The sequence below is a fragment of the Dromaius novaehollandiae genome, chromosome 8, assembly GCF_036370855.1.
Source record: "Dromaius novaehollandiae isolate bDroNov1 chromosome 8, bDroNov1.hap1, whole genome shotgun sequence".
NCBI lineage: Eukaryota > Metazoa > Chordata > Aves > Casuariiformes > Dromaiidae > Dromaius > Dromaius novaehollandiae.
In genome coordinates, this window is record NC_088105.1 from 25,061,929 (window position 1) to 25,085,357 (window position 23,429).

The following is a 23,429-nucleotide window of genomic DNA, read 5'->3' on the forward strand; positions in this document are numbered from 1 at the left end:
AGAAAAACAAGAGGATGATCAGACATTATTTCTGCTCCAAGACTGATAGTTTAATCCTCAACATTTACCTTCCACATGCAGTACTCTATTAGGGTTGCCCACTCTTGTGACTAACGGGCAAGCACCTACACCAGGCTTGAAACAAAGCCATTGAAGTTCTGACTGACAGCGAGGGACAGCTGCCAAGTTACCAGCCCTTATCTGTAAAATTGAAAATAGTATGAAGGATTAAGAGCTGTATGTACAAATCTCACCCAAAAAGTACTTAAAACTGGGTCCTGACAGGGCTCTCAGTTTGTGATTTCACCACTACGAACTGTTCCTGAAGAGCCTAGAATGCCCAAAAGCTGCAGAGGGGGGTTCAATTATTATTCTTATTTTATTTTTGAATTAGAGATATATCTTCAATACGGAAGAGAAAGCCACAGGTATATAAATACTATATAAAAATAATATTAGGATCACAATCTTATTGGAAAGGGGAAAAAAACCCAGGTGTTTGTGATGATCATTTGCTTCTATCTCTTCCACTTCTCAACTTGAAAGACAAAATGCCCTAGTGTGACTGAATTTTACCTACTTGAAGGAATTACGCTTACAGGAAGAAAGAGGTTCCACTTCTTTTTTCCCTTCTGTGATTAAGTATGACTGAATATTATTTGTAGAACTAATCAGAATGCAACAAGAATTATTTTATTTGCTATCAAATCTGAAGGCATTCTGCTTTCCTGGTCATAGCCTAATTCTTACAATTAATTTCCAAGAGGACAGTTTATCATCTGACCTATCAAAACAAACATATAACATAGTTCAATAAAGCAGCACCTAAACGATATAAAATGTGACTTTCAAGACAAAAAGCACACTGAAACATAACTGAAAGGCCAAAAAACTTCTCAGTTGTTATTATGAAATCATAGTATCATTACTTCTTCTCCCCCCTCCTTTTCTGGGAGAGAACGATTGGAATTCAAGTGCATCCAGCCAACTAATTAGTTTGATCTAGAGAAAGCCGCTCTCCATATTACAGCCCAGTAGAACTATCGCCAACATAGTCAAGTAATTTCTGCAATAAAACCTTAACATTTGCTATTTTACAAAATACATACCAAATATGTAAAAAGGGACACTTTCAGACAGCTAGAAGCTTTTTAACCAACCACGTTCTCTACTTAAAAACACAGATTGAGATCAAAGCTATTGCAGGAAGCCCTTTTTCCTCTCCTTACACAGGTTTCAGAGAATCAGTCATAAATTGTTCACAAAGCAAGTCTTTCCATCATATTTTTAAATAGCCTTTGCAACAGTTTTCCCTTCTTAAAAAATAAAATCAGTAGAACACAGTAATTAGATTCTTGTCTCAAAGCGGAACGAGATGTGTATTTTAATCCTCTAAATATGTAACTTGATCATGTCCAATGCACATCTATTAAGGAGTGAGAGGAAGTCTAAGCAGCAGAAATCTTTATTCTCACGTTACATTATGTTAATCCTTTCATACCAGGAGCTGGATTTTCCTCAAGTAACATTCATTGTCAGCAATGGAGGCACTGAAGCCACACGAATGAACCAGTTTAAGATAGAGGGATATCAAATTCTACTGAACCTTGAGCATTATCTTAATACCTGCCTGAAGTTATCTTCTAATATCATTTACTTTCCTCTTCAAATGTTTGTTTACAGTAACTGAGTCCCCACAGAAAGTTATGCCTTGATGCTAATTATTATGAACTTCCAATTCAAAAATATGCAGAGCAAGACAGTCCCATAACTCATGCAGTTCACTGCTGCCATTTCCAGGATTCTGATCTCTAATATCCAGTTCAGAGAGAGGAAGACGGAAGAGGAATGCTGAGAAGTAAAATCCCAAAGGCATTCATTTGGCTTAACATTAAGCCATGCTGATTCTAGCTCTATCGGAAGCTCACTATGTTAAACTTCCCACATCACTCCAAGTCCACTTCTAGTTTGAACACCAGTATAAACATCATACGTGCTGGTTTCTTCCTACAAGCTTCGAATGTTTGTAGTCTAAATATCTTAGCACAATCAACTAATATGAGAGGACAATTCTCAATATTTGTAAGTCAGCCCCATGCACTGGTATATATCCGAAGTCTCACTGCTCTGTATTTACAACTCTTAGGTACCACAAACTAGGTTCGAAATAGCACTTTTCCACATCCCTGAAACTCTTAAGTGATATGTCCATACAAGTTCTGCAGCCTGACATACAACAGACCAAGAAATAAGATGTTACTCACCAGGCAGATATTAATCTAAAAAGCTACTTCATAAGGCAGAAAAAGAAAAAAAAATCTTACACAAGAGTTTTCAAGTTCATCATTACTCTGTTTAACTGTGATTCAATGACAGCTTGGGGGGCACCAACTACACTCAGTAAATAGCAGAAAGCAGCATCTTATATTCAGTGAGAGTAAAACTAATTATCAGTCTGTTATTAAGTACGATGCCCTAAACTTCTCCTACGCCGCGCTCTTCTTCACAGCGGCTTGTCTTAATGAAAAGTCTGAACTAGAAATGCAACGCGGAGGAGACGAGAGCTCGCGGCAGGAGAGCCAGGTCCGCTCCCGGCACCGCTGCCGCCTCCCTCCCCAGCTCCCAGGCGCGCACAGGCCAGCCGCTGCCCCGACGGCTCCCAGCGCCCCTGCCCCTCGCGGGGACGCGTTCAGACGCGGCAGCAACGTTCCTGCTCCCGGCGCCAGCCCGTCGGAGCTCCCGCAAAACACGCACACAAGCGACCTCGGAGGCCGCGGCTGCCGCCCGCGCTGCTCGCAGCCCCTCTCGCAGAGCCCTCGGACCACGGCGCTCGCGTCCTTCCTCGCTTCAGCCGCGCGCGGGAGGGGCGGTAACGGCGGGCGCCCTGCCCGCAGCCCCGCCGTGCCCGGCCCCGCGGCCGCCCGCCCGCCGGCCCCTCACCCAGCTTGCCGCGGGACTCCTCCAGCTTCTGGATCTGGTTCTCCAGGAAGAGCACGGCCACCCCGAAGGCCAGCACCGCCAGCAGCTGCAACTTGGGCGGCAGCATAATCCTGAGCAGCCCCATGAGCAGCAGCAGCAGCGCCGCCCGCCCGGGATCACGACATAACGCGGGGCCCGGCCGCGGAGGCCGGCGGGAGCCTCGGCAGCCGCCGCCGCCGTCGCCGTCGCCGCAGCAGGGACGGCGCGCGGGAGGGGGGGAGGGCGCGGGGCGTGCGGCAGGGCCCGCCGCCGCTCTCACATCTCCCGGGGCCTCTCGCCCGCCCGCCCGCCGCCGTCCCCAGCCGCCCCCCGCGCCCGTCGCCAACCGCCGCGCGGCGGCCCCAGCGCGCCCCTCCCCCCGCCTGCGTGCGCTGCTCAGCAACCGAACGCCCAACCGCGCGGCCGCCGCCGCCACCGACTCCCCGGCGGCGGGCCCCGCCCACGCGCCCTCCGCCATTGGGCGGTGCCGCCACCGCCCCGCCTCCCCCGCAATCGCATTGGCCCCGCTCGGCCGTCGCCCCGCCCACACGGGGCTGACTCCGCCTCCTCCCCTCCACTTCCAGCTGCCGGGCCGAGCCGGTGTCCCCGCCTACATGCGACCCTTCCCGATTGGGCGGCCGCTCCTGAAGTCCCGCCCATCACCCTGTTCCGCATTAGGCACATGCACCGCGGCATTCGACAAGTGCACGATGTTACTGGTCAGGCTGCCTGTCAATCTCCGGGGTTAAGGGCCTGCGCACTGGTTGGCAGCGAAACTCCAGAAGGAGAAAGGACCTTAATTCAGGGCTGCTTAGGCTGTGCCTGACTGAGGCTAGGAAATGGCACCACCTCTGGTATCACTGTGAAGCGCCACTCTGAGCACAGTAAAATAGCGTTGCTCCAGATTGCCCGCTGAGGCTCTGCGTTAGCTGCTTCTCCCTGCATTGCCATGGATTTGGGAGCAAGTCTTCACCTTCCCACGTCGGGCGGCGCGCGGGCACCTGCAGCGGCTGGGGGCCTGCGGCGGCCTCCCGGCGACGCTGGCGGTAGCGGTGCGGCACCAGGATGATGGCGGCCGCGGAGCTAACGGTGCTGGGGCGCTGCTGGCTCTGGCTGGTGGTGGGGCTGCAGGCGGTGAGAGGCCATTCCAGTTTAATCGCGCTCGGAGCCTGGGGTCGCTGCCGTTTGCTGGGAGGAAGAGAAGGCGGAGGGGCGGGTGGGGCGGGAGTGAGACGTGTCGCGCAGCGGGTGGCGGAGGTAGCGGACCCGGGCCTGCCCCGAGGCCTCGCCCGGCGCGTCGTCCCCCTGCTGCCTCCGCGGCCGCCTCTCCTCCTCCCTCCCACCCTCTCCGCCGGAGCCCCGTTCCCTGCTCGAGCCCCCTTCCCGCCTGCCGCCGTTGGTTCTCCTTCTCCAGGCTGCCGGAGCCGAGTCGCGGAGCCCAACGCTCGTCGCGGCTTGCTTGGCGCCTCGGCTCCGAGTCGCCTTGTTGGCGACCGTTGCAGCTTTGGCAGCAACTCGGGAGATGAGTTTACAGACTCCTTTGCTAGTTTTTAGGGCATTTTTTGTGTCGTAATAAACCTTGTGACTTGGATTATCCTTAGAAGCAAAGTTAAGAATGGATTTGAGAAGTGAAGCTAGCTGACTTGTGCTGTCTAGCTCAAGACTGTCCTGTGAGGACTGACCCTCTTGGGGGACAGAGTAACTGTACTTGGTGGCAGAGGCTTTCCAGGCAAATTGCTTTCTGTCTTTTACACAGCCGATGCCCTTTATGGCTCACATAAGCTCTAGAGATGTGACATTATACAGAAAATAGCTATTAAGTACTCCTTAAAGCAATATGTATTAATGCTGTATTTGCTTTAAGATATTAAATTATCTAGTGTGAAACCAAAGTCATTGTCTAACATGTAACCAAAGTCTTAAAGGAGAGCATGCTACTGAAATGAGGCATGTCACTGGCTAAATAACTAAAATTATTTTGTTCTGGTGGGAACCTAACTCCTGAAATGCAAGAGTTCTTTTCTTATCCTAAACAGAAACTATTATTATTATTGTTCTTAATTATTTTAGGGTTATACAATAACTGGGGTACTAAAATTTGAGAAAAATTCTAGGGAGAGCTAGAAACTCTTCTTCCTTATTTTTTCTATCTTTGTACTCTCCAGCTGTTTTGAGCTTGCTAAGTAACCAGAACTTTTCCCCTGATAACACTGTTGTGATGGAGATTTTACTTGCTTTCATAAACAGTCTTTTTCCCAAAGTATGAGAGTTTTGACCTGCATTGACATACACAGATGTTCTAGGGTTATGCTATGGAAAGATATGAGGAAGGTTGCTGGTGGAAGCAAAATGTCAATGCTAGTGACACCATTTTGATCCTAGATGAACAGATTCAAAAATGAGGAGAAAACGACAGTGAAGTACCGCAGGGGGGTGGATGGCTGACACCAAGGTACAGGAAAACTGTTTTAGTTACTCTCATCATCATTAGTAATTACAGTGACATTTTGGCACTATCTGGTATCATATTTAGATTTTCTATGCTGATTTGGCGTTGCTATATTTCCCATTACTGGTATCCCCCTGAAAACATATATCCAGTAGAATAGTGTCTGATTTTTACTTGCCTGTTTGCAGACTTCCTCACTGTTTTTTAGTGGAAATTTTGTGTTGTAATAAATCTCATAGCTTGGGTTATCCTTAGAAACAAAGTTAAGAGTGGGTTTGAAAAGAGAAGCTTGCAGACTTTTATGCTTTTTAGCTCAAGACTGTCCTGTGAGGACTGTCCCATGTATAGAAATGACTTTAACAATTTTCTGTTGGAAGAAGAATAGCTCTCTGCCTGACAAAATAGAATAATGACTCCAAATCATTTTCTGTACATTATATTTTTTTTCCATTTATGCTTAATTTTTTTTATCAGATACAGAGAAACAAAAATAATCAGGTACCTAATATATTTTCTAAGAAATGTACCAAGTCCTAATCCATAAAATTTCTTATCTGTGTAACATCAGTGACATGTCTTTGTTTGCTGTTGCCACTTCTGAGAAGAAAATGGGTTCTCTCTCTTTGTTGCTTGGGTATGTTGCTAAATGTTAAAAAATTGGACTCTCCTTCATGTTTGCCTATTTGCTGAAGGAGAACCTTAGTTTTTCTTCTGTAGCTTTCTGCTTGTCTCAGAATAATTTTTCTGAATTTCAGTCTCTTACAATGCAGTGCAGTTTACTGACATCACCTTACTCTTCTCTCAACACAGAAATGCATGCTAATTGTTTCGTTGGAGTTCTGTTCCTTGTTTGTCCATTTCTCCCCCCACCCCCGATCTCTAGCTCAGACTGAGGAAAAATCTGGGGAGACTCTTTCCTTTCTTAATTTCCTCCCTTGCTTCTCTTTTCCCAGCATACAGCTGGAAGGAAACACTATAAACTAGGTTTTGAGAAATGCAAGGAAGTGAGAGTGCAAAAACAGAAAAACAAATGACTTTGTTTAAGTGCTGAGATAACTGGTAAAATTGTTTTGGCTGCTCACTAAAAACAAAAGTGGTATTATACATAGAAGCCATGTAATTGAGTCACCTATTTTAATTGATTACTAATAAATCAGAATTGTAGGGTTTTATCTGTGCTTCCACTTTTAGTATGTGATTTTCCTGTAACATTAATGCAAAAACAAAATTAAAATTCTACTTGTGAGTGTTACAGTGCAGTTTGGATTGCTTCATCACTCCCTGGTTGTACTTTTCCCAAGCTTTGCTCTTATGCTTATTTTCCAAGTGTGTTTTCAGTGATATGAATTTACTAAAATTGTTTCAGGAGAGCATGCTTTAGAGAGTTTTACCTTTGTGAATTTCAGCTGATTCAAAGCAGATATTGTTTCTTGAGCTTGTTTTGGAACTAGCAATACAAAGATAGTAGAGTCGTCAGAAGTATACATAAAAGTGGATTTTGGCTGGTGTGATACCTTGAAGCATGTATATTACAGCTGACCTGTAGAATTTGCTGTTCAAATTTTAACACCATTCTCCAAAATAAGGTTTTTTGCACTTAGGGCTGAACATTGTGTTGTTGTAAAATGGTCACAAGAGACTTAATTGTTCTTTCTAATAGCTAAAGTGTTAAAAATCTTCCTTTTTAACACAATTAATTTAATACTAAAGTGTAGCACTATATTGATTTTCAGGTAACAGTATATGGAGCGCAGTTGTCATCAGAAGCTTGCAGAGAACTGGGCTTCTCCAGTAACTTGCTATGCAGTTCTTGCAACCTTCTTGGACAGTTCAGTCTGAATCAGCTGGATCCATTCTGCAGGCAGTGCTGCCAAGAGGAAGCTCAGTTGGAAACCAGAAAGGTGAGTTTTGCACCAAACCCTCTGTGAAATACTTTAACACGTAATGTGAATTTTATGATTTTTTTTAAATACGTAAGAACCTGGATTATAGTCTCAAGGGGAAAATGTGACATTTCTTCATAGTCCAGTATACACGGGGTCTAGATTTGCAGTCATGCTGTATTTCTTGCTCTAAAAAAATGTCCCAGTCTGAGCAGAGGCACTTTTGACATTATGACAGCCCTTCTGTATTGCATAGTGACTAATGGGAGTTGTCCAGCGTTTTTGGGTTGAAAGATATTTAGGATATGAAGAGGACAGAAATAAAGGATAAGAAGAATGGACTTCGTGATCATAGCTGTCGCATGTCAATTGACCCATAGTATAATGGCCAAGAAATTTTTGCTTTTCGTAGTCTGTATAAATCCTTAAAATAAACAGATACAATTTATTGAATAAAAGCAGAAGAATAAGCACAATTATTTCTGCTATTAAATTCCAATAATTTTAAGTTTACCTGTTAATTACTAACAGAGTTCCAGGCACTACTATACAGAAAAGTAGTCCTTTTTTGGTGTGATAGTATTGGGAATCATACTGTGTCATATAACTTAGAAGCATAATTAAGATTAAACTGAGTAAACTTTGTAAACTTAATTTATCTGGTAGAAGGTATACAAGGAAAAATTCAAATGTTAAGGGTGAAAGTTTTTGCTAAGATAATCTGTACAGCTTCCCTGGCTTCACCAGAATCTACTTGTGAAGATCTCAAGTGGTTAAATGTCAATAAAGCTTCAGGTAGTAAGCTTTGGTACCAGCCTTTTTTCTGTGTGTGTGTGTGTGTGTGTGTGTGTGTGTGTGTGTGTGTGTTGTTGGGTTTTTTTTTTTAGCCTTTGTGAATTTGTTCTTTTAAAGCACTTTTGTTAACATCTCAGCTCCTCTAAGCTTTATTAATAAGCAATTTATTTTTGTGTTTCATTCTGTAAAATGCAGCTGTACTAAAGAAGCTATTTCAGAAATTGTACCTGTATTCTTGTGTAAGGCTCCTTGGATATTTTTAGCTGCCCAGATTGCATAAAAGTCGGGAATAAAGGGATGTCCCACAGTATTGTGGCTCTTACTCTATTCCTGCCAGCCTGCAGCTGATAAACCCGTCTTTTCCCTCTTTCACCTGCCTTGCTCCTGGAACTGGTAGATGATGGCTGGAGTGCAGCTTACCCTGGCTCTGTGCAGCCCTCCACCTGCACACCCACATTTATCACCACAGGCAGCAGGCACAGAGCAAGAGCATAAAATTCTTGTGTGGACGCAGATGGGGTGTAACCCAGCCATGCTCTGATTCTCCTGGGCGCAGTCTGGGGTAGTTCAGTTCCATCCCCAGGAGCAAAAGCTGCTGCAGCCATCCGGCCAACTCTTGCATTGACAGGAGCCTGACAGAAAGAGTGCTGCCCATCTCCATACTGCAGAGGAAGGGTTTTAACAGCTAGAAATACTGGGGATAATATTGCTCACAGTCTGCTCTACTTCAATCAGTTAGGCTAAGACAGAACCTTTCTTTTATCCATAGTGTGTAAATACCTGTCTTGCTTAAGGTACTTAAGCAAGGAAGAATACTCGCACAGCTCTTGAAAGGAATATACGCTTTCAAATACTTTTAAATCTAAGAGTTCTGTAGAATACGTAAAAGACCACTTAAAGAAGACCACTTATCTAAAGAGTGGAGAATTCCAGAAGTGATGTTGAAGTTACTCTTAATGGCTAGGAGATAGCTAAATAACTGACAACGTGAAATGAATGAGGAAATCTGGCAGTTTTCTCATGTCAGTCTCTGTTGTTATCTCTGGAAAATACTCCAGTTATATATAACTTTTATAGAAATGTGTGTATATATATGTGTGTAAGTGTGTATATGTATCTGTAGATATACACATATGTATATGTGTATGTTTCATGTGTATATATGATATATACAAAAGCTGAAAAGTTTCTGAATGAAATCTAATGAAATGTACTAACAAGGAATGGAAAAGCAGGAAAGGGTCTCCAAATATGCTGTGGTCGTGTGCAACCACTAACAGTAGTGGTGGCAGCAGCAAGGCTTCCTGACTTCTCATAAAAGGGAGACACCTGTATTTGTTCTGGTAGTGTTCTTACAATTTTGCCTCGATGTGTGTAGAATGTAGCATGAGAACCAGTGGAGCAGGATAATTAGTGTTGTCATTTGTTGGGAAAATAAACTACAGGAGATGTGTTGGATTTCTATCAGTATTTCCTCTGAGGCAGAAATCTGTCTTTTATGTTTGTCAATTTAAGAGTAATTTACTCATATGTCTTATTTCATATTCTTAACATTGTTGCATTAATAAAACTTGAATCAAACAAGGATCAGAATTTAAATCAATAGTTTTTTTTTCCAGTTACTCTGGTTAAGATGTAGATTTCATCGTGTGGTTAAGCATGCTCTATGTGTAAAATTGATCAAATGCTGTTTTGGGATTAGGGCATTACATTAAAAATATTTATGTCAAGACTTTCTCCATTTTAGTCATACTCAATGTGGTAGAACAAACAAAGGGAGTGCTGCAAGGGAGTCTTAAGGTTGTTTGACATATCTCTTCATGGTGAGCCAGAGTTTATTGTATTTTCAGAGGAATGTAGAGATTGTTCTTTCTAATCTATTTATGTTGGTTTACCCAGCTTCATTTTTTTTTTCTTGGGCTTTGTAGCACACAAACAAGTTGCTGCAACAGCACAATTCAGTATGCATTTGGTTTTTAGTCTCTCCTGCCTTATTTCTGTGACATTATTGAGGAAATTTAATACAAATCTTATTTGAGATTTGGAGCTGGCATGTTAAATATCAGTTTGAATTATAGTAGTGCTCATGATACTACTATGCATTTTCATATCCAGGTTTAAATGCAGTCTTTCCATAATGTCTTTGTGTGTGTATGTGTGTGTATGTGAATAGAAATATTAGATTGTTTTACCATGGTTGTTACATGGTTGAGTGCTAAATTATAGCTTCGTTCCTAATTTTCTTTTGTATGCTGTTTCAGAGGGTGGAATTTTTTTACGCTATTACATTCATGCACAGCCGCTGTTTGGAAGTGTACAGTTCAGATTTGCTGAATTTTTGAAACTTGCACTGAGTAACTTCCCTTGAAGACTACCCAGTGGAAAATTAGAGCTGGGAGTATTGAGCAGGATTGTATTCACAATCATTTTCCTTTGAATTGACTTGTGCTTTAACATACTGCTGCTTGTCTGTAATTGTGCTTAAGATTTTACTTATATTCCTTTGTAATAATTAAGAACAGTCTAATTAATAGTAGCATTTTGCTAAAGTGGTATTTCCATGATACGCCTGCGGAACAGAAAAATTGAGTGCCTTTTGCTGTCATTTTTTTCTCTTTACCCCAGTCTTTTCAGATTACCATGAAAATCTTCCTTCTGTTGAAAGTTTGATAATCAAGAGTGAATGGATGTTTAAAATCTTAAAAGTTCTTTCTTCTGCCCATTTGCTTGAAGAATATCTTATTCTAAGAACCTGAAGCTGGATGTATGACAGTCTGATTGGTGATTAGCAACCTTATAGATTGCGGAGTTCCAGAGCAATGGTGCTGTGGGGTTTGCTAATGCTGTGACTGCGTACTTAACATCCCCATACTTAACAAAACTTTTTTTTTTTTTGGAGGATGATCCCAGTGCATGACCTAGCATGTCTACTTTCTGAGTAGATACTTGTCCCCATCACATAACATGGCATGTTGGTTGCCTGTGTTACAGACAGACTTGCAAACTATTAGAATTCCAGGACAGACTTCAGGATTTGCAGTTAATTCTCCCTAAATGTATGCAGTACATGTTAGAAATAGAAAAAGTGAGAGTTATTTTATTGTGTGAATTGCAGCTGAGTTCTAAATGAGAAGTTAAAATTAAAGGTGTGGGGGGTAGCTCATAAGCATTTTTATGTATCATCACTAGTTTTCACAAATAATCTCTGAAATATGCCCAGTCTTAAAAATACTTTGTTCTGAGTAGCATCAATGCAACCCCATATAAGATATGCTTATAGAATTCAGCTGTTTGATATCCTTACAAGATGTTTATTTATCCTGGTCTTGTTCTTAGTCCAGTATTCTGTGAACTGACATTCCAGAAAATACCAATGAGGTGCTCTTGTTACCCAGTATTTTTCTTACTCTTAACTTCTGCTGACATCTGTCTAATCAGATATTTTAATTACTTTAATTTTGCCGTGGGTAAACCAAAATTTTTTTTGGATATTTTCTCTTCATCTGGAAACTTTGCATTCCATTTCAAACTAATTCAGAAGCTGGGTTAAACAGTATTGCTTTAGACAGCTGCAAGTTTTTAAGTCTGTCAGATGCAGAGTACTGCTGGTGTGTAAAATGCAGAAGGATGAAATGGAGGTGAGGCTAACTGTGCGTGAAATTGTAGTAGCAGGAGAGATTGTCCATATTTTGCAGTAGCTGAAAATAGCTGCACTCCATCTGCAGATTCACTTATTCTATGTGATCATTTCAGACATACCTATAAGCATAACTCATTAATTGTATATTATAATCTTTGATTTATCTGCAACAATGTATTTGTGTCAAAATGCAATTTGACTTTAAGAATCAACCATGTCATGAAATCTGCAATGCATTCTATTTCAGCAGTTGTACTGTGCAGGATTGCTACAACCCTTAAAAGTCATCAATATGATTTCTAAACTGAGCCTGACATACATTTTGCACACGAAGGTGTGTTGAACTTGAGCATTTTAAACTTCTGTAGTCAATGCTTATAATGTGGTAATATTATGCAGTTTGGTGAAATAAGTAACTTGACATCACCTATAAGCAGAAGTTTGCCAAGCAATTTGAAGCATTAGAATATGTGGCTGAGGTGGCTAATTGTCCTGGGTGACATCACACACATGTCTACTATAAACCTGAAATGTTATCATGTCTAGACAGTAGATGATTCTACTGTAAAACAGGGTAAACATTGATACAGAAGTCTATATGCATGATTCTAAAGTCACTCAAAGATGGATAATAACTGCTTTACTGTACAAAGTTCAGCAAAACCATCTGAAATCCTGAGACTTTTAGCAGCTTTTTCTTGTGCACATATCCAGGGTTGTCAAAATATGACAAAGAACCTGTCAAAGCATGGTTTAGTAATTTATTAGAATAGCTAGCCTTTACATTGCTAACATCATGAGAAATTTAGGATTATTTTTTGCCCAACTTGTACTAGATGTAACTATATAATATAACTAAAATATTTCTGAAACTTAAAATGGATTATTTTGCTGTAAGTGGAGAGGTTTCCAACTTAAAATTCATCCTACACTAGTGTATTTAACCTGGGCTCTGACCCTGACCTCCACCCCAGCCACTTCTTTCAGAATAATGTCACCCAATATATGAGAGGTTTTTGTGAGTGAACAATATGGAGATGAGGGACAGTATACAAAAAATCAGAGCAAATTATACCCCTTTAGCCCAAATAAGTAGCAGCTGCTATACTTCAGCTTGACCTGTTCTGAAAAAAGTTAACTCTTGTTTCACTTGCAGGTAAAAAATATGCCTGTACAAACTTGACTTTCTCTAGTCTACTAGATCTGTCTCTCAGAACTGTCAGAAACTATCACTCAGGCCTTTAAAAATTATGGAGTAGGATATTGGTATGTATGTAGAAACTATTCCTCTTTACAGGTTATTAATAGCGCTTCTATTCTTGTTATGGAGCAGTTTGACCATAACTTAAAACCTGTTCCTTGGGTGGAGTTATAGTGTCAGACCCTCCTGGAAATGAAATAAAGATTAATGTAACTTTACTAATAAACATTCCAGTAATTATGATTTAGTGTTACTTTTATTAAAAATATCAAATAGAAATCTCTTTTAAAATTCCACGCATTTACATGTACAGACCTTTTAAGTGTGCTATTATAGATGACAAGGAGGTATAAGGTGACAGGCTTGTTCAGACTTACTTCTTAAAACTCATATAGTTTGCAAAATTCATAATAGTTATTGAGACCATTGAGAGTAGATGACTTTAAATACTTCTAATGCTTTGGGCTATTCCTGTGTGACCCAGGTTGTTTTTTTGTTTTTGTTTTTTTTCTTTTTCCCCTCCATTTTGCTAACTAAAGCACTACACGAAAATTATTGTTGGCTGCCTGCTTTTTCTGCCACAGGCTTTTAGGGTGAAGGGTTCCAACGAAGCATTCTCACCTCTTATTTTTTACTCTATGGGTAAAATCAAAGAACGACTTAACTTCATGACAGCTTAGTGGTTTAAGTCATATCAATATACATTTTTTTCCCCTCCTTTTGTACATGATATTGTCATCAATGAAAATTAATATTGACAAACAGAAGTCCTAGATAAGGAACTTAACTAATCAGTGCCTAAGACAGAAATCTACCATCTTTCAGTTGAATCAAATTGACTAAAGGTTCATCTCTGTCAGATAAATGAAGATAAAAGGCATTAATCTGTCTGTAGGAAGGGAAGCCTTACCTAGTGCAGACCTTTTTCTGGCCATATCAATGAAAAAGAAGAGGTAAAGGAAATGGTACATGCAAGTTTGCGAAATGTGAGTTAAAATTGGTGTGCATCTGTGCTGGAAGATGGAATAGGTTCAGCTAATCAAGGCTGAACTCCTTTCTTCATCTGGATATACCCATAAAATATTGGCATTTGAATTTACATCTGTTGAAATAACTAATTAATTAAATGTACAAAGTGAAATAAATGATTGATGAGCTCACTTCTTAATATTTTCTTTGCAAGTCTCCTAAAATGCTTTTTTTTTTGATAAGAGCAGAGATTCTGAAGAATAGATGAGATGTTCAGGGATTTTACTTCTAGAGGTAAGTAGATAGTTATGTAGCAAACAAAGTTAATTGGACAGCACATTGCAAAATTGAAACTTGAGAACTGCTAACTATCTCAAGATTTTAGCTTACATATTTCTGTTCACCAGCTTCAAATGAGAGGGCTCTTACACATAGGAGCCCTCTTTCCCCACCTTTATTCTCCCCCCCACCCCCAAATAAATTGGTCATTCATACCACCTAATACAGACTACAGCTTCACAGGGGTCTAAATTGCTGGTTGCTCAACTTCTCAATTCTCTCCCCCTCCCTCCCTTGTGCCAGTTCTCTTGCTCATCTGATCTTGCATTAAGCCGTTTCAGAGTGCTAAGTTAGCAAAAACTCAACTGTTGTGGGGGAGTGTTTCTTATTTTCTTTTTTTCTCGTTATTGGTTTTTAAAGAGCAAAAACATTTATACAGTACTGCAAGGAGCAAATTGTTTAATACCAAAAATAAAACAATTTTATGTGGATGCCATATTTTCAGTATGCTTACAATTATAATGTGCAAACATCGTATGCATACACAGAATAAAGAAAAGTTGAATCTCTTGCTCAGAGGAGGCCTCAGGGCCTTTTCTGGTCAAGTTCTGAAGATCTCCAAGGATGAAGATTCCATAGCTGTTCCTGCTAACTTATTTCAGTGCTTAACCGCTTTCATTGTGCGTGCCCCCTCCTCCCCCCAAATTCAGTTGAAACTTCTATTGCTGCAAATAAATCAGAGCTTAGAGTCTGCTTCGGGTTTGTTCAAAGGAATTTTACTGTCATACATCACCCTGATCACAGAAATAGCACTAATTCAGACAATACTGTCTTTTGACTATTTGAGTCTTTGTTTCCAAACTTGCATTTAGAGTTAGGCATCTCCCTAGGATAACGAGTTGTGAATGAGAGCGGTTTCTTTGTTCCTAGATTTACTGATGACCTCAGTTCTGAAAGATCTGTGTGTGTAGGAATGACTTTATTGGCTTTATGAATTACAGAACAGTAATTCATAATGTTCCTGGCAGTGAGGCTTTCTGACTGGTGCTCTGTTAATCTGCAGATTCTTGTTAACTTTTTGTCTCCAGGGAAGACTAGGGTGATGTAAATATATATATAAAATACATACCAAATTATGTCTTAACTAATTTAGCTTTCTAGTAAAAATAACAATTCAAGTGGTAGCTGCAAGAGTTTAGGAAAGAGGAAAAAAATTGTACCAAAATCTCTTTTCACTGTAACTTAATTTCTCAGACAGAAGAACAAATATCAATTGTTTACTTGCTGTTTTGATATTTGAAGGGGAAAAAAAAATTTATCTCTTTTTAAAAATGTATTTAAATTATGTGTCCTATTCTAAAACAATACCAGTCTGCACATACCAAGCAGTGTGGCTAACAAGAACAGCAATAGTCATGCTGTGTGACTCTTACTGACTTTTTTTTAAAGATAAAAATAGTATGAGTTGATATGAGGAGTGGCTTTTTTTGGCAGACTGGCTTATATAGTACAATGAAATCAAAATTCCAGTGAATTTCATAAAAACATAAATTGTTCACATTTGGAAAGAGATTAGTTGGTAAATATTTAGTGGGAGATTGTCTTGTAATTGAGGCAAGTGAAAATTCCAGGGTTTTAGCAGTAGTGGTAAGTCATGCTTTTTTGCTTTTTCTCAGAGCTTAACATTATGTTTAAACCATTTGATATTAGGAGGGAGAAATGTGTAGATATTGGAGAGAATCAAGATACCATAAGATAGCTATTTGCCAGTGTGTGGCTTTATCTTAACACCCCATTTTGTTATATGTTTTAAAACATGATGGTTACTATAAATGTATCACCGTATCGTGATCACGGGGCAGTCTCTGTGAAATGCCATCTTTTCAGTTTTGTTTGATCTGAATTCCTATATGGCTGTAAGCATATATGTTCTATAAAGACTCTATAGCAGCTTCATAGCTGCAATGTAATTTGTCTTCTGTGCAGTTCTCATAAATAATTGTGAGTACAGTACCTGTTTATAAATGAACCACTGCTGAAATTTTGTCTTGCAGAAATTATTTAATTTGCTTCCTAATAACTTAGTGAAATCTTAGTTTTCTTTCACCTAAGTCAAGGTTCCTTGTTTTTAATTGATGAAACAGTGTCGCGGCCCGAAAGGAGTCGTTCAGGACGACCTCCCTCCCCTTGGGGCCAAACGACCAAGTTCGTGATGCCCTTGGACTGAATTAAGGTGAAACGACACCAGCCAACCGGTTTTAAGATTTATTAACACAAAGATAAGGCATGTGGTCAAATAGGATAATTCAATGGCGAATACTGCAACTAGCTAGACAAAAACAGATCTTACCAACATTCAACAAAAGAGAGGGGGAAAGAGAGAGAGAGAGAGAGAAAGATATCACCACCCGTGGATCCAGCGGCGTCCTGTTGGTCCTCTTCCTTTGGGAGTCTCGGCAGTGGGGGGGGGCTCCCGTCTGGTGGTAGGTGGGTCCTCTTCACCCTGGGTGTAAGTTTTGGTGGTGCGCGTGCAGTAATTACAACTCGAGTTGGGTCCGACCCTAGGTTAGCTCGGAATGACACGCGTGCAGTGGTTACAGCTCGAGTTGGGTACCTCCAAAGAGGGACCCTGAACAAAGAGATCCCTGGGCAATTATAGCTTTTTCAAATTAAGTTTCCCACCCCCCCACGTGGTAGTTCAGACCAATAGTAATTTTTGAGTCTGGGGTCTCCTGCTCCTTATTGGATCTCATCGTTGTTCCTAGGCAGGCTGTTTCTTTTCTCCCTTATCTTTTCTGTTGCAGTTTCTGCAGACAGGTGTGTCTTCCTTCCTCGGGTCCCACCATCATCTCTCAAGGTCTTGACAAAGAGGTGGTAACTCCAGCAATTAGCAGTTTCAGCAGTGCACAGGAATGCAAATTGCTGGTAACTCCCTTATCGTTCCCGCCTGCACCAGCTCTGGGGCCCTTTCTCACCAAACTAGGGAGTGTGGCCTAAGGCTTCAGCAAATTTAGCCACTCATGCCAAGCAAGTTTTATAGAAGTTGTGCTAAAAACGGATCCCAAAGTCTCTGCCCGATTGTGGTCTCGTTCAGTGCAGGCTCGGTGTGTTCCGGGTGGTCGCAGGGAGACCATCTCGGGGGTCGCAGCAGCCCAGTCCTGTTTCCGCCAGGGACAGATGGCTTGTTCGGGGTTATGGCCTGCCTGCACCCCATGCACCAAGAAATGTTTAAGGCAAAAAATTCATTCATCTGTCCGCCACAAACAGTTATTTTTACAATAAAGATTTTTACCTACACTATTCTTGTGTAAATGGTATTTTGTTCTAATTACCACTTTTCCTTTATCAGTCATGTTTGCTTTAATGATGGTGTGTTTTTCCTTCTCTCAGTTCTGAAGACCCATCTTATTTACAGCAGAGTCTGAACTTTTCAAGATTTTTAGGTACTTACAGAAGACTTCTGAGCGAAATCTAACCAAATTTGATGCTTTGTAAAAGATGAGGGAAAAGTTCAGACTTCGTCACAGTAGCCTCGGAAAGCATCCTGTCAGAATGTTTAAAACAAGCTAAGTTATTTTTATGGATGCAGACATGAATCAGCCTGGAAACCGTAACAGGACTTACTGTAGATGTTAAAATGGGCACCAGTAATAGTTTTAGAGAGTCTTGAATTCATGGCTCATGAAAGTCAGTTTAGTACTATGAGCTCTAAAACAAGTGAAGCATTATTCTAGAATGAGCTAACTTATGAGTCAAGTATTGTGTAATGAATTGGTTTGTCATATTTGTATGCCTCCGCACCAAGTCACACATGTCATTCTTAGTAATACTCGAGCACAGTAAATGTGTTCACAAAGGAAGTTTGCAGGACTGCTGCTCTGAACATGATGGGATGGTTGCAGCAATCGATATTAACAAGTATGCTCTTGTAGGCTTTTTAAATGATGCAAATGAACCTGTGTTTCTTGCAAAAGACACCTTTGTTCGGAGTTATAAATGAAGCTTTCTTTTTTTCTCTTCTTTTTTTTTCTTTTTTTTGTTGTCTAACCATCTAGTGAGAGACAGCATAGAGCAGCTGGTTGTCCCAGCATGAATCTGAACTTTTTTGTATCGGCACAGTTGGGCTTCAATTATGGCAGAGTTATAATCTCAGAATATAGACATCAATGATTGAGCTGTTTCCTTTGTGAAACTGTACTATCAGTTATTGGCTAGGAGTTATAAACAGGGAGTATTTTGTAATTAAAGTATGTCCTACATATTGTAGATTCCTACAGTGATCTTGCTTCCATAGAAATCCTTGTTTGAAAGGAAGACACATACTGTAAGAATTATTTGCAGTAATGAGAATTGAAAAACGATCACTACCATTATCCTAAATATTTAGCGCTCTACGCACATTTATAAAAAATAATCAGTTAACTAGTTAGAAAAAGGCTCCTTATTCCTTTTTGTCTACTGCTTTAAACTAACTTCTTAATGGAAAAATGAAGACTACTGTCAGTAGCATAGAACTGCTATAAAAGTTCTGTGCATTAGTGAACATGCAGATGTCTGAGTCTAGGTTTGTTGATATAATTGTTAACTGGTTTTTAAAGAGCAGCAAATAGAGACAAGGTAAGCAAAGTTTATAATGTCATGATTCAGTATTTCATCCATCTTTGTTACATTTTATTATTTTTTTTTAAGACCAGAGGCACTTTAATTATGCAAGCTAGTATCTGAGTTAGCTGTCTATCAGTGGCTTTTTAATTAAAAAGTTTATTTGAGGGTGAAAAAAGCTTTAAAATCTGGTGTTGCTTCATAGAAAAGTTATGGGTTTCAACAATCAAATTTTAGTTTTTATCTTAAATCTAATGTTTAGTTGAAAATGTTAATGTAGTTAAGCACATTTCTGAGACGCTGTTCTGAACAGATAATGCAGAGTAATATTTTTAGTTCCGTTTCCTGGGGATGTAATGATACCGATTAGTTCAGGTCTGGCAAGAAGTCATAATTTCCCAGCAAATGATTAGAGTGTTTCATGTGTTCTGATCCACAGTACTTAGGCAAATGTTGAGTTTGACCTGAATCCAGAAGATTAATATTCCCAAGATAAATCTGTATTCCTGGCTGTCTGTCAGGCCTAGATAGATCGGTGATAAAGTTTAAAATTGTCTTATTTTGAGATCTCTGTTATATTGTATCTGGTTTGCTTTTATGACTTGTCACTCCTTGTTCAGAAGTGTTAATACTCATTAAATTTCATAGTGAAAACTTATTTTTAATTGCATGAATTCACAGTTCATATTTTAAGTGAAATGTGAGTTTTTCATTATTTCAGTAAGGTTATTTTTTTTTCCCTTGACACCAAGTCCTGACATGCACATGTGTTATGAAAACACTGTCTAAAAGAAAATGGGAGCAGGGGTCTTAATTATTTATAGTATGTGATGGATTGGATTAAAAATTTTTAATTGAAGCTTATTCTGTCATCCCCTGTGTAAGCAGAGGGGTTTCACAGTTGGAAGGACATTATTTGGTATACAGTATGTGTAAGATAAGTGTTAAAGCACCTAGCTTTACAATATGAAGTTCTATTTTAGAAGCAGGAACAATCTGTTGCTAATTTTTAGTTAGATTCAGCAAAATATGGAATCAGTTGCATTGCTATATTGCCACAAAAAAAAAGTAAAAGCTATGTCAGTATGCAAGATTGATAGGGTTTTTGGATTTAGATACTCCATTTTATGAAACTGAAATGCTTTTATACTTTGAGAATATTGAATCTGAACATCTTGCACAGCTGGCTGAAGTGACTGACATCTGAGTACAAGCATGAAAGTTAGCTCAGCCTGTATGTATTACTTCAACTAAGTCCTGTTCATGTGATCTGTCCTCTTTCTGTATCCACATGCAGTTTAGTAGTTAGCCCTAATGAGACATCTGAAGTCACTGCCTTATCTTTATTATAAACAGTATTTCACTGTCCAAAGTTAGGTTTAAAATGGAAACAAAAACTTCACCTAATGAGAACTTCCTAGTAGCTTTGGGGAGGAAGAAATAAAGCTTTCTTATTCGTAGTCCATAATTCCTGTTGCAACATACCTGACTGCAATTTTTTCAAAAACCTGAAACTTTACTCCCAACAACATTATATCTCAACTGTTGTTCTAGGCATTACTTTTTTAATATAGTGAATGGAAATTACCATGTATTTTGAGTGAACAGTCAGTTGAATAAACCAGAAAAAAGATCTGGAATCTGTGATTCTATTTAGCATCTTAATTATCTCGGTAGTTAACACATGCTCTCCTCAGAGACAAATAGTTCAGTAGATTACATGCCATAAGTAAACTAGTAATATATGTTGTTAATTTTATTAACAATTTCTGTATATAATTACAGCTTTATGCAGGAGCTGTCCTAGAGGTATGTGGATGAAAATTGGGAAGGTTCCCTCAAGTCCAGGGTAAGTAAAGCCACTATTGTTTTTTAAAATATGAAAAACTGTCACAGCTGAATGATAAAATGTGGGTTTTAGGTACTATTTACAAGTAGTCATAAATTTCACTCATTATACTGGAAAGGTTACAGTGACTTGAGACTGGTGGAACTGTTCTCCAATAATTTTTATATAAAATTATATGGCATGCTTTTGGAGCTGCTTTCTTTTCAGAGATCCTGCAGATAATTGTTCTGTCAGTGGATAATGACCGTTGACTAAAGTGAATGGAATACAGCGGTGTAAAAGGAAAATGAATACCATCAGTGTGTGGTAGGAGGTAGCTTCAGGAAGAAAAATCTGTGAGAAATTTCAACCTGGAACTTTGTTATAAGTGGGAAAGAACTTAGGTGATAGCAGTACTTTGATTTTTTTCAGTATTGAAGTTTCTAATACAGTACTTAGTATTGGTTGGACATAGGGAGGAAAAACGGATCTAGGTTTATAAATAAAAATGCATATCTCCATCTACCATTGCCAGGGTTAATATCACCCTATTTTGAAGGCTGCCTGATGAACAAATAAAAAGAGGGTTTTAAAACAGGAGGTTACAATTACCATAAATTATGCTGCCCTAGACACTCTCCTGCCACCTTTTCCCACAAACAGTTCAGTTAATTGACAGCAATACTAGAGGAAGGATATTTTCTGTTCCCTGCCATTTAAAACACCAAAACAAAAACTAGTTAAAGGGCTTGTCCTGCTTTAGGGAGGTGAAGATGTTAATTTGGGGAGTACAGGACACCATGTTATGTCATTCCCAGCTCTTGTTGCCCATTCACCCAGCTTCTTTATGGACCTGAATCTGCAAGAGCTAAGTGCTCTTAGAGCTATAGTTTTGAAGAAAAAGGGTCAACTTGTTAATCTGGCTTCAGGCTCCATCATCTTCTCAATGATCTTTGCATATTGGTCCTAGAAGGGAAGGGCCCTCAATTTCTGCTCTGTGCACACCACAGCACACATGCCAAAATAGCATAACAAACTTAAAACTGACAATACAAAAAGAAAAACTTGCAAATGTTACATTTTCCTTGCTTTTCTACATCTGTTCAAAGATTTAAATTCAACTAATTGTATAGCTTCCTTTTTAAAATGAAGTTCAGTGGCTTTTCAGTAATTTTCTTGTTTTGACTACAAGTTCTTGGTCAGTACAGTGAGGAGACAGACAGGACTGACTGGCACACTTAAGTATCTCAGTTTTCTTTTGATCACCAGTTTCTCTCGCTCAGATTTACTGCTACTGTATCAGAACAGATTGGAAGATGGGATAAATTTTAAGAGTATATTTAGAAATACAAAATACATTCTATTTCTTCAGCTGGTATATGTCTTCACATTAGTATTAATTTGAAAAAACTTTTGCTTAGATTTTTTCCTTGATTTTTACTTCTACCAAAACAATATTTAATGACTCCATCTTAAAAGGTAACATTCGAGAATTGATTTTGTTTCCACTTCTCATTTGGATGTTACAGAAGTTAGGCTGCCTGAAGGTCATGTTGCTTCTTTTGAAGCACTGTCTTTGTAGGCTTCATTGAACTGTGTAGCCTGTCATTGCCAATGTCTCATTGCACATACTTCTTTTTGATTCCTGCCTCACAGCTCCCACTAGGATTATTTTTTTTCTTGCAGAATATACACAAAATGGCAGTACTAATTGCAGGACTGTGTGTGTATTAGAATTACATGGATTAGTATATGTTATTGCTGTATCTGACCTTCAGGTTGTCTTTAATGCTTATATAAATTGTTTTGTCGCTTAGCTTACTCCCACAAACTTGATTTGTCACAGACTATTCTGGATTACATTTTATTTGCCTGAAGGATGAACAGTGTTTTTTATAATGGGGTTCATAACTTAAAGTATTTGAGGATTAAAATCCTTAGAATTAATAAAGGTTCATATAAGTTGCACAGTAAGGGAGGACAGTCAGAAAGAACTCCGTGTGTGTGTGTGTTATTCATGGTTATCAAATGCAATATTCTGTGGTAGTTACATATTAAAATTCCACCACAATTACTGGTTATATAATTCTTATCCGAATACACCTGAAAGTGAGTACAAACATCTCTGAGTGTATGTATACAGGGAATATATTTATAGATACTGGGAATTAGGACAATAAGTGACAAGCGAAGAAAAAAATCTAGTCCCCAGCAAGATACTCTCAGTCAACTTAAATTGAAAATTGTAATACCATTACAGACTGTTAAATACTTTTGCAAATATGGCCAAGGACATCTGTTATCTTTTTCAAATATAGCTTTTCATGCTAACAGTCTGGTAACAAACTACACTTCCGTAAGTCTCTTTAATATGCTCAGTTATGAAATATTTTTCCTGTTATGTTTCCCTTAAAAATAAATTATTCCATTATAAATGCTGTACTGTAAAATTAATTCCTATATTACATATAGTTAGAAATTGTTCTGCGTAAAACTGCTCTTAAACATTTATCATTTAAAAGTACTGCATCAAAGTATACCATTGAAAACATAAGCGCCAAGATTTGTAGATGAAGCAATATCTTATTAGATCAGCTAACACAAAATATAACACTGTTCTTAGCTGACATGCATAAAGCTAATGCTGTGAAATAGAATACTAAATTAACTGGGGCACTGACTAATCTAGTGTTACTTGTTTTAAGTTGACTCTTCAATAGCAGCCGTATTCTGTTCATGATGAGATGAGAGATCACGATGTCTAGTCTCCTGCATGCTTTCCAGGTTGTTTAACAAAGACTGCACTAGACTGGGCTCTTTCATTG

The 23,429-nt window shown here is 39.4% G+C and overlaps 2 protein-coding genes across 2 annotated transcripts in view; one reads left to right on the forward strand and one right to left on the reverse strand.

Moving 5' to 3' along the window:
• Positions 1 to 3,444, reverse strand: part of HS2ST1 (heparan sulfate 2-O-sulfotransferase 1) — a 91,460-nt gene extending 88,016 nt beyond the window's left edge. Inside the window, exon 1 of the mRNA XM_026116473.2 lies at positions 2,941 to 3,444. Within this exon, the coding sequence (XP_025972258.2) occupies positions 2,941 to 3,436 (496 nt within the window). The 5' untranslated portion in view covers positions 3,437 to 3,444. The remainder of the gene's footprint in view (positions 1 to 2,940) is intronic.
• A 496-nt stretch (positions 3,445 to 3,940) lies between these two features.
• SELENOF (selenoprotein F) overlaps positions 3,941 to 23,429 on the forward strand; it is a 28,839-nt gene continuing 9,350 nt past the window's right edge. The window contains exons 1-3 of the mRNA XM_026116517.2: positions 3,941 to 4,092; positions 7,141 to 7,308; positions 20,562 to 20,625. Of these exons, the coding sequence (XP_025972302.1) occupies positions 4,024 to 4,092; positions 7,141 to 7,308; positions 20,562 to 20,625 (301 nt within the window). The 5' untranslated portion in view covers positions 3,941 to 4,023. The remainder of the gene's footprint in view (positions 4,093 to 7,140; positions 7,309 to 20,561; positions 20,626 to 23,429) is intronic.